Source organism: Schistocerca americana, chromosome 2, assembly GCF_021461395.2.
Source record: "Schistocerca americana isolate TAMUIC-IGC-003095 chromosome 2, iqSchAmer2.1, whole genome shotgun sequence".
Lineage (NCBI taxonomy): Eukaryota > Metazoa > Arthropoda > Insecta > Orthoptera > Acrididae > Schistocerca > Schistocerca americana.
In genome coordinates, this window is record NC_060120.1 from 842,155,094 (window position 1) to 842,167,383 (window position 12,290).

Consider the following 12,290-nt stretch of genomic DNA (forward strand, 5'->3'; position numbering starts at 1 on the left):
TTTCCTACAAAATGGCATCCTGACAGTGAACAGTGAGCAACATCTTTGTCCCTGTCAATTCTCAGCATTACAGATTGTGATACATTGTATTAATTATTTTTATTATCCAGCAAGTTATGGTAAAATGTAAATCATTTGGTGGAGTAGAGGTAATCGCTCTCCAAATAGCAAGTGTCAAGTTGTTGACAGGCACACAAAACACACACAGTACACTGGCTGAAACAAAAATTTGTCTAAAAGCTAGCAAATTATCATTCTTTTATGTGTACCTGTCACAATGACTCAGTGCTTCAACTATTTGATGTTTGGTCTCATTTACTCCAAAAGTATTTTTATAAGTAGGTTATATTACTTTTCTTGCCTCAATCCTTTACTTATTTCTTGCAGTATTGTATAACCGCATGAAATGGCATACATAACTGTTTCAAGCTGTCTGTCACAAGACCCCAGTGTATGTGTATCAGTAGCATGGAATAGGATGAAAACAAGATTACTCACCACAGGATGTTTACTTATTTGAGAGTACCTGCTGTGTTCTGGTACATTGCTCAAAATGAATACATCTAAGACATTAATCAGAAATAACTTTGTAATAGAAACCAGTTGTTATCAGTTATTTATGGGCAAATAATGATTGTTGACTTGCAGTTGGTTATGTGCTTTCAGATGAAACGTCATCCTTCAAAGTTTCGAAATATCCATAAAACTGATTCTCTTTTTCTTAAAAAGATATGTTGCTAGTTCAAAGTGAAGTAACAAAATATTTTTCCTAAAGTTTATCTGTATTCCATTTATGATAGGTGTGATGGAAAAGTTGGGACTTGGGCCAGAAATACTGCTTGCTGAAAATCCTTCCTTGATATATGCCAGACTTACAGGATATGGTCAGAGTGGCACCTATTGTGAAAAAGGAGGACATGACCTAAATTATGTGGCAATGAGTGGTAAGTAATGTTTAAGTCAGTAACTTATTAAGTAAAATGTGTTCAAGAAAATTAAATTCAAAAGTTTCTGCTCCAATGACAAATTGAAAAGAAATTCAAGTTTTCAATTTGCTAATGAAAGGTGATAAATTCAAACATATTTACTGCTAGCTTTCTCATGTTTTGAGGAGGTTCTCTTTGTGCTGCAATTACAATTTAAAATATGTTTATTCTGCTCTGAGAGGGAATGTTACATGAACATTTGACAATATAAATTCTGATTATAATATGGTGCTGGGAATGCTGGATGGAAGATAAAAATCATGGCAGGAAATGACTCACACCAACCTACTGTACAATTCATTATGGTCCGTAAAAAGATTCAAACTTTGATATTAGCATTATGTATTGAAAACAAATTCTTGCTTTTGTTGCTTCTCACAATGAAAACTAATTTAGGAATTAAGAATGATATAGCATCATTTAACCGCATCATACACTGCTGGGAAGGTAGGCGTACAACCTGCTATTAGAGCAAAAATGGTGGCAGGTATTCCAGGCAGGACAACATCATGGAGTTTCTTCCAGCAACTGCTGGGATGTGAACGCATTGCGTTTGGCAGTGCAAATGCATGTTTGATACAGTGTCACACAGCACACACTGCAGAGTCTGGTTCGCCCTGCATTAGTGTGTCCACAAACACACCCTTGCGTTTGGTACTGTGAGAAGTGGATGGGAAATTGAGTGCTTTTCTTGGGAGGAAAGGGCAGACATGTATTGTGCTTATGGCACAATGGATAGAAATGCTCTCACTGCTCAACAGTTGTGGATTCAGCAGTTTCTGAATCAGCAAGTGCCAAATCCATGCACATTCACTGCCACCCACAGCTGCCTAAGAGAGATAGGTGCACTTCAGTTGTCCACTAATGTATTGTAATGGCACCTGTGCTTTTAAGGTCATCATTGAAACCCAGTAAATTCATTTTGCGATGCAGATGCGAAGGCTGGACAGATGCGGACATTAATGCACAGTGCATATGCCAGAGTTTGAAGAGAAGTTGATAGCACTACTGCAAAACACACCCTGAACAAGCTCACTGAGTGTTGCTTGCAAAATGGATGTAAGCCGTTCCACAGTGTACCATGTCTTCAAAAAGTTCTAGCACTTAACTTAGAAGATTTTCCACATTTCATTGACTTCTGCCAGTGGTTTTTGCAGAATTGTGCCATTCAACCTCAATTCCCACACTTTATACATTGTACGGATGATGTATCCTTTACAACAGAAGGTGTCTTTAAGAGCCACAAAATGTGGGTATGGAAAAATCTGCACACTACCTTTGTTCATGATCATGAGGAGCACTTTGCTGTCAATGTTTGTGCTGGTTTGGTGGGCAATAATCTGATTGGTCCATACATGCTCCCCGACGACTAACTGCGAACAAATACTTAATCTTCTTTAGAAAAACACTGCCTAAGTTCTCCAAAATGACCCACTCAATGTGCAACAGTGTTTGGTACAATGCTCATGCAATGTGAAATAATTTGTATGAGACCTTCGTTGAGAAGTGGATAGGGTGTGGTGAGCTGGTGGCATTGTCGGCATGTTCCCCCTGATTTGATGCCCCCTTGATTTTTTTCATCTGGGGATAGCTGAAATCTGGTATTTATAAAAGACCTATTGATATGGATGAAGAGCTGATAGCACAAATTATGGCAACCTTTGATTCACTCTCACTGTGCCAGGTGCGTATCAAAGGGTGAAACAATCACTCCGGCATTGTTGCACAGTGTGGATTCAAGCAAGATATAATGAATTCTACTCTGCTTTTGTAAATGATGAAAGTCTATGTGAATGCAACTTGCCGCTAACTTGGTGTAATGTTTTGTCTGTACAGAAGTGTATCTGTCGCCTTTATCGCTCTTTCCCTCTCACACATAAATCGGTACAATAAAGTCAGGGCTTCGTGTTTTCTAGTTAGGCTGATCCGTGAAAAGACAGAGAAACAATTATGCTAATGGAGGATTCTCTCTCTCTCTCTCTCTCTCTCTCTCTCTCTCTCTCTCTCTCTCTCTCTCTCTCTGTCCTTTATCTGTGTACAGTTTAAATATATTATTTACGTGAAATCAGCCTAGTAGAATCTCTGGTGGAGCCCTTCGTCTTAATATTCAGCGGCTGGCTTGCTAGAAAAGATCTTTACATTTGTTATTATTATTAAGCGCTGCATTCAGTTGGGAAAATCGATCGTTTGAACAATTCGTTCAGTTTACGACAGATCTAAAATTTCAGATGTGGACGAAGCCTTTTTGGACGATTTCAAAAAAACTCAGAGATTGCAGGCTCTCTTCGTCACAGCTGAAACTTCCCAATTAATTACAGGGCCCAGACAATCATCAATGGTTCAGACAGAGAACTCATTCGTCATTCACTCTAGAATAAAATGGTCACAAACCTTATTTCTGAGGAAAATTGTATATTGAATCCATTTCCGTACATGTTCCGTTTTCTGTTGTTTCCAAGTCTCATGTAATTTTCTTTTACAGGTTTTTCTTTCTCTTTATCTATCACGCTAGCGGCACAAACTTTCCTAGCTCGCTTTAGCGCGAAGAAGAGTAAATAAATCTCCTTTAGCAATCCGACAATCTTCCAACCGATACTTCCGAAGCTGTTCCTCTCTCTCTCTATAATAACCATGGAGCATACATTTCTGTACCTCTGTTGTTCCAAAGAATAAACGTACTAGAAAAATACCTTGGCGTCGACAAGCTGTCGGCGCATATATTACTAGAAAATCTGATCAGATACTTTTCAAACGTAAATACATGTGGATGATTTGGTTGACCATTATTAATTATTGCGTGGTAGAGGGTAATTGTCCGTGGGGAGATTACAAAGAGTCCATAATTTTGAGCATTCATTTTGTAAATATTTGAAATAAAGGTATGAAATGCCAACACCATCTCTCTTTTGCCTTGGTGTCACAAAGAAATTGAAAATTTTGCCCTGCAGATCTGTTACTATGTCGAGTCAGATTGCTGGTTGCATGCCTACCTTCATGTTGGCTGAAGATGCTGTTAAATGGTGCTTAGCACCAAAAGCTAGTGGATGCAGACATCTACATCTACATCTACATCAAACAATGGAAAATCCAGGATGGAATGTAGCAATACAAGAGAAGGAAAGTTGCTACTCACCATATAGCGGAGATGCTGAGTCGTGATAGGCACAATAAAAAGCTTCACACAATCAAAGCTTTGTCATTAAAGGCCTTTCTCAGCAGTACACACACACACACACACACACACACACACACACACACGTAAACACAACTTGCACACACGCCTGCAGTCTCAGAGAGCTGAAACCACACTGCGAACAGCAGCACCAGTGCATGATGGGAGAGGCGACTGGGTGGGGGTAAGGAGGAGGCTGTGGTGGAGGGGGAGGGATAGTATGGTGATGGTGGGAGTGGCGGACAGTGAAGTGTTGCAGTTTAGATGGAGAGTAGGAGAGAAGGTGCTGAGGGGGAAAGGGGTAAGCAGCGGAAAGGTGGGAAATAAAAGAAATGAAAAGCAATTTAAAGACTGGGTGTGGTGGTGAAATGACGGCTGTGTAGTGCTGGAATGGGAACAGGGAGGAGGCTGGAGGGGTGAGGACAGTGACTAACGAAGGTTGAGGCCAGGAGGGTTACGGGAATGTAGGATGTATTGCAGGGAAAGTTCCCATGACGCTCCATCTACATTTGTATATATACTTCGCAAACTGACGCTAGGTGCCTGGGAGCGTGTAGTTGCCATTGTACCAATTATTATGGTGCATGGGTGTTTAAATGCCTCTGTGCTTGTAGTAATTATTCTAATCTTATTCTCATGATCCCTATGTAAGTGATACACTGGAGATTGTAGTATATTCCTAGAGTCATCATTTAAAGCTGGTTTTCGAAACTTTGTTAACAGACTTTCTTGGGAAAGTTTACATCTATCTTCAAGAGTCTTCCAGTTCAGTTCCTTCGGTATCACTGTGACACTCTCCCATGGATCAAAGAAACTTGTGAACATTCATGCTGCCTTTGTTTGTACTAGTTCAGTATCCCCTATTAGTCCTATTTGGTATGGGTCCCATACACTTGAGCAATATTCTAGGATAGGTCGCATGACTGTTTTGTAAGCTATTTCCTTTGTAGGCTGATTGCACTTCCCCAGTATTCTACCAATAAACCAAAGTCTACCACTCACGTTACCCATGACTGAACCTATGTGATCATTCAATTTCATATCCCTACAATGTGTTACATCCAGGTATTTTTAAGAGTTGGCTGATTCCAACAATTGCTCATTGATATTATAGTCATAGAATACCATGTTTTTTCATTTTGTGATGCGCATAAATTTACATTCCTGAACACTTAAAGCAAGTTGCCAGTCTTTGCAACACTTTGAGATCTTATCAAGAATTGACTGAATATTTATGCAGCTTCTTTCAGATAGTACTTTATTGTAGATAGCCGCACCATCTGCAAAAATTCTGAGGTTACCATTAATATTGTGAACAGCAAGGGTCCCAACACACTCCCCTGGGGCATATCTGAAGTTACTTCTGCATCTGACGATTACTCTTCATCCAAGATAACATGTTGCACCCTCCCTGCCAAAAAGTCCTCAATCCAATCACAAATTTCACTTGACACCCCATATGACTGTACTGTTGACAATACATTTATGTGTGGCACTGAGTCAAATGCTTTTTGGAAATACAGAAATACTGCATCTCTGACTTCCTTAATCCAGAGCTTTCAGTATGTCATGTGAGAAAAGTATGAGTTGGGTTTCACATGATCAATGTTCTCGGAATCCATGCTGGTTGACATGGATGAGGTCATTCTGTTCAAGATAAATGTGTGTGACCTGTTTTTTCTTCCAACTACTGGGCACAGTTTTTTGTTCAAGGTATCTACAGTAGATTATAGTTAGAAGAGGACCTAACTCAGCTGCAAATTCAGTACAGAATCTAACAGGAATTCCCTTGGGCCCTGGTGCTTTGTTCAATTTTAACGATTTCAGCTGTTTCTCAACACCACTGACACTCAAACTTATTTCACTCACCTTTTCAGTGTTACAAGGATTAAATTGTGGCGATCCTCCTGTGTTTTCCTCTGCAAAAGAACATTTGAAAATGGAGTTAAACATTTCATCTTTTGCTCTGATTCCCTCAATTTCAGTTCCTGTCCCATTCATGAGTGACTGGATACTTAACTTGGTGCCACTAACAGCCATTACATATGGCTAGAATTTTGTTGGGTTTTGTGAGAGATCGTTTGACAGTACTTTTCTACTATAGTCATCAAAGGCATCATGCATTGCTCTCTTGACAGCCAAAAACATTTCATTCAGCATCTTTCTATTTATAGTCCTAAACTTTACTTTAAACCTTTTATGCAGTAGTCTCTGTTTATTTAGAAGTTTATTTACAGTGACTGTTATGAACTGTTCAACGGGTACATATCTATCAAGTGCATGCTCAACTAAATTTTTTGAACTTGAGCCATAATTCCACTAGATGCTCCTGCCTTGTGCTCAAAGTTTCAAGTCCCTCATTGAGATAGACACCAATACTTTTTTATCTAGTTTACTGAACATATATATCTTTCTGCTTGTTTTAGTTGTACTTTGGTTATCATTGTTGCCACAGCCATGTCATGGTCACTGAGGCCAGTTTCATTGTGGACATCCTCACAGAGGTCAGGTGTATTTGTTGCCATCAGATCCAGTACATTTCCATCATGACCAAAGTTTCTACTATGTGTTCAAGGTAGTTTTCAGAGAAAGGATTTAATAATGTTTCACAGGTTTTATCATGCCTGCAACTAACAAAACAGTAATTTTCCTAATTGATTGTTGAATGATGAAAGTCTCCACTGATGATTACGGTATGATTTGGGAACTTGTGTACAAGTTAACGGATTGTTCAAACAAATTTCAGGTTTGCAGCCGGTCGTCATTCAGTACCTCGCACGATATTTCAATTGGGCACCTGCCAGTCATCTTCAGGTGAGCCTTCACAGACTGGCAAAAATGTCCTCCATTCTGCAATATATAGCATGCTGTAACTATTCTGCACATGCGTCAAAACTTGATTGATGGACCACACTGCCCGCCGGCAGCGCCCTCGCTGGTGGAATAGCAAAACTCAGTCACCCTCGGCATTGCTGTTTGCCACGGCCGTTAGCACACTCTGTCATCTTCATTTAGAGCAAATTGTGGAGATGATGGGATTCCATGCACTGTCCAGCTGATAGCTGCTGTCAAAGTTCAACAGATTTCCACCAGTTGTATTTCTACGGATTCTTTAATAATGGAGTCCCAGAAAGACGTTGTTATGGACAAAATCATTGTTTTCTCATACTCCATTGAATGTCCAGTAGAAATACGATGTTCAGCAATAGCGGACTTGCTTGGCTGCAAAAGGCGAGTGTAATGTTGATGTTCAGTGCAGCGTTCTTTCACAGTGTGTGTGATTTGACCTATGTAAGCCATACCAATAGTGCGCGTCCAATAGTGAGCAACAGTGGAGCTCCTACATATGATTTAGCAAAACATCTCGCTTCCTTGCTGAGACCTTTCATGGGCAAGTGCTCACATCACATACAAAACTCAGCTAATTTTATCAATAGACTGGGGGCTCTTCGTCTTAGCAGTGTAGACCTTCTAGTAAGTTTTGATGAGGTCTCACTTTTTACAAAAGTGTCCCTTGCAGATTCTTTGACACTGATTGGTAACATGTTTCCTGTTGATATCACTGCTTTGTTTAGGCACGCTCTTTCCTCAACTTATTTTATGTTTAATCAAGAATATTTTGAACAGACTGACGGTGTCGCCATGGGTAGCTCCCTGTCTACTTTGGAGGCCGACCTTTTTATGGAGGATTTTGAGGAGAGAGTGCTTGAATCAGCTGCCATGAAACCAACAGTTTTTTGCAGGTATGGGGATGATACTTTCATAGTGTGGCCTCATGGAGAAGACAAATTAATGGAGTTTCTACATCACCTAAACTCCATTCACAGCAACATCCAGCTCAACATGGAAATAGAGAAAGATGGTTGTTTGCCTTTCTTGGATGTCCTCGTTCGAAGGAAGAATGGTGGTTCTCTAGGGGATTCAGTTTACCGGAAGTCCACTCATACTGATTTGTATCCGCAAGCATCGTGTTGCCATCACCCATCACAAACCTTGAGTATGCTTAAAACACTTGTTCATAGAGCTCATACTGTCTCAGATCTAGATAGCTTACCTCAAGAACTCGCCCATCTAAAGACAGTATTCAGCAAAAATGGGTATTTTGTCTGGCAGATTAGCAGGGCACTAACATTTAAAACTAAGAAGCAGGAAGTGGATAAAGAGGAGAACAGAACAATCTTTAGCTTATCTTTCTTTCGTTGGCAACACTTCATTTAAAAAAGCAAGAATCCTCTAAAAATTTCAGGTAAAACTGGTTTTCCACCCACCATCGAAGATTGCGGACCTTGTGGGATCAGTTAAAGACAATCTGTTACTACGAAAGGCCGGAATTTACAAGATACTGTGCCAATATGTTATGGCTTACATAGCTCAAACCACACACCGTGAAAGAACGCTGCACTGAACATCAACGTTACACTCGCCTTTGCAGCCAAGCAAGTCCACTATTGCTGAACATTGTATTTCTACTAGACATTCAATGGAGTATGAGAAAACAATGATTTTGTCCACAGCAACGTCTTTCTGGGACTCCATTATTAAAGAATCCATAGAAATACGACTGGAGGAAAATCTGTTGAACTGTGACAGCGGCTACCAGGTGGACAGTGCATGGAATCCCTTCATCTCCAGGTTTTGCTCTAATCAAAGACGACAGAGTGCACCGATGGCTGTGGCAAACAATCAACGCGGAGGGCGACTGAGTTTCGCTATTCCACCAGCGAGGGTGCTGCCGGCAGGCAGTGTGGTCCGTCCATCAAGTTTTGATGCACGCGCAGAATAGTTACAGCATGCTATATATTGCGAAAAGGAGGATGTTTTCGCCAGTCTGCGATGGCTCACCTGAAGATGACTGGCAGGTGCCCAATTGAAATATCATGCGAGGTATTAAACGACAACCGGAGCAGGCCCGAAATTTGTTTGAACAGTCAATTCACCAGGAAAATTTTAAAATTCACAACAAGTGAACTGATGTTTTCTCTTAAGTTTTTGGTTACCTTAGGAGATGAATCTGGTGGGTGACAGAAGGATCCAGTTATCATTTTTTGCCCGCCCCTGATACTGAGTTTGTTGTCTACTGCGACAAAAACACCACCCCCATTTTCCTATCCTTTTGATATACATTTAAATTTTCCCCAGAAATCTCACTGCTATCAGTTTCAAGTTCCAACCAGCTTTATGTACCTAATATTGTGAGTTTCATCACTTTTCATGAGCGCTTCAAACTCTGACACTTCATTGCAAATGCTTCGTCATTTTAGCATTAGAATTTTAATAATCACGTATACAAGGCATTTCTTTTGATCTTACGCTGATGCTTGTGGATTTACTACACCGATCATTATCTGGATCAGATGGAGAGTTGCTTAATCTAAAAAACCCTTGTGTGCACCCTACACACAGAGTCAGCTATCTTAGTAGCAGCCTTTGATGTGTAGTGCACACCTGACCCATTTACGGGGACCCTACAGTATTCAAACATATGACACAAGTCCAGGAAGTTGCAGCCAAATGTGTCACAGAACATTCGAAGTCACTGGTTCAGTCCTTCCACTTGACTCAGAACCATGGTCCACGATTAGTTCTGGGGAAAATGCTTTAATTGTGGGCTTTGTGGAAACCTATGTGCAATGCTGGTCTCCTCAACCTTTTTCACCAGTCACTGGAATGACTGAAGTATGACCTTGGAGCCCAGCAATAGGCATATTTGTTCCAACATGCGCCACAATCTCCAATTGGTTGCACCCTGTTCCCTCAGAGTTCACTGAGAGCCTCTCCAACGTGTTGAATGAGGCCCCCGAGCATACACGCTGAGTGCACTTGGTGTCCTTTCCTGCCTTTGCAGCCATTTCCCTGAGGGCTACCATCATTTACCATACATTTGAATTGCTGACAATTAATAGATCCCTAATTAATAGACCCCTGCCCCCTAATTAATAGACCCCTTCACCTTTGTATTCACATCCTCTTGACACCAGAAAAAACATGTTTCCCAAAACAAGTGAAGTGAGTCCCACTGGCTCAGTTTCAGTTTGAGACAGGATCTCAAACTTATTGCACGCTGTCTTCCCTGGTCCCCATGCACACTGTACAGGATGCCTAAATCTACTATTGACATGCCTCTCACAGTCAAATAGACAGCTGATGACAGATTCTGTGCTTTCTGCAGAGGAGACAGGATTCACAGGAGTGGACTGTACTTGAGGTCCTTCTGGTACCGGTGTCACATGCACACAAATCTCAGAAGCTCTTCCAACACACCAGTTCACAGCAGCTGCCAATCATTTGACAGTTGTCTGAATTTCAACTGCTTACAAATGTCAACCAACTCTTCCCATGTTCAAGAAAAACATTCACAGTGTGGCTGCATTTTGACTGATGCAGTGTATTACAAGGCACTGAACAAATAACTTTAAATCAAACCCACTGATTGTCTTTCAATTTGTTGAGCTACAACATTGCTTATTCCATATGATAATTGAAGCAAACACACAAAACAAGATTTCTATTAAGGCAACACAGAAACCTGTGGTAAAAGCTACCAGTTTTCTAAAACGTTTTGAGATTATTATAGTTGCTAGCAAACTTGAAATCAGAGTTAATTTACGATAAATGCAGATAATGTATAGGCCTACTCCTTTTTAAGGGAAAACTAGATGTAACGCGATATGTTAGTTAGAATATCAGCTACAGTAACTAAATCACAAATGCTGATTTACTGCAGATTGCTCATAGATTATGCAAAGGACAGTAATAGCTTCGAAAAATTCTAAAAACGCATGTTTATTTGCATTGATATACAATGGTATTCAGCAGTGATGTATTCCTTAGCAGAACTGTGAACCACAAACGTTGATTTGCTATGAAAAAATTACGTTTCCAAACCACTCATACTTGTAACTTGCGATGATCAGAAGTTCTCAAAAATAACACAACTGTGCAATGAAATTAGAGAATGATTGTTGTGAATAAGGCTAGGCATACCGTTCTCAAAATTTTTAGAAGAACACAATTACATTTAAGCCTACAATTGACAATAACAGTAAGAGTTTGTGGTACTCGCTTGCGTTTGAAATTTCATAATATATCACAATGCAAAGGGGTCTTCATATGATTAGTGAAAGATTAGGCAGAAGCAACGGAAACAGTAAAATATGCGAATCTAGAACTTCAAATCGACACGTGAATCTTGTACACGTGGTCTCACACAAAGGAAAATTCCAAAGTAAGCTTTTATGGAGTACTTTGTGCCCCCATTCTCCCAGTCCTCTCATTTTTTTTACTTTCATTTTAGAAACATCCTGCATAAAGAAAATAATAAAATGAATTAGGGAATACTTAAAGTGAATATAATTCTAAGTCAGATCCACTTCATGTTTATTCCTGCCCAACAACTACACTCACATTATAAAGTAGGCCTAACATTGTTGACACTTACTGAAACAGGATAGAAATATATTTCACAGTCAATCAGATGCAGTTAGTGGAGACTTCCTTGAAATACACGTACTCTCAAGAAGCTATTTCCCTGGCTGTTTCATTGTTCCTTAGATGAAGTTCATAACAATAATACTGAGGATGATGATGATTATTATTATTGTTATGATAATTACATGCTGGCCACTTACAGGTTTTTTCAGTGACTATTTATCTCTATTTAAAAATTCCTCTTTGGTAAAGAAAGAACTGTGAGAGAAACATGTTTAATCTATATTTGAAAACACTTCTGCTATCTGCCATATAAGTTACTTCTGTGGATATATAGTTGAAGAGCTGGTTAGCTGCATACTTTACTTCTTTCTGTGCCAAAGTTAGCATTAAAGGGTAAAGCAAATCATTTTTCCTTCTAGTGTTGTAATTGTGAATACCCTCTTATTCCCAAATTTCGATGGATTGTTGATGGCAAATTCATAAGCAAATAAGTGTACTGTGAAGCTGTGGTTAATATTTCCAGTTGCTTAAAGGGATACCTGCAAAATGTGAGTGAATTCTGCACTTAATTCGAATTACTTTCTTTTGTGCAATGAATATATTTTGCCTAAGTGAGCAGTTACCTGAAATATTACCTATAAGAAATCAGTGAATGAAAATATACAAACTATGATAACTTACTGACTTCTGTAGCCCTACAA

At 39.7% G+C, this 12,290-nt stretch overlaps 1 protein-coding gene across 6 annotated transcripts in view; it reads left to right on the forward strand.

Annotated features, from left to right (window-relative positions):
* LOC124594907 (alpha-methylacyl-CoA racemase) overlaps positions 1–12,290 on the forward strand; it is a 168,592-nt gene that overhangs the window by 97,243 nt on the left and 59,059 nt on the right. For all 6 annotated transcript variants that reach the window (XM_047133385.1, XM_047133387.1, XM_047133381.1 and 3 more), the window contains one exon: positions 801–944. In XM_047133385.1, coding sequence (XP_046989341.1) covers positions 801–944 — 144 coding nt within the window. The remainder of the gene's footprint in view (positions 1–800; positions 945–12,290) is intronic.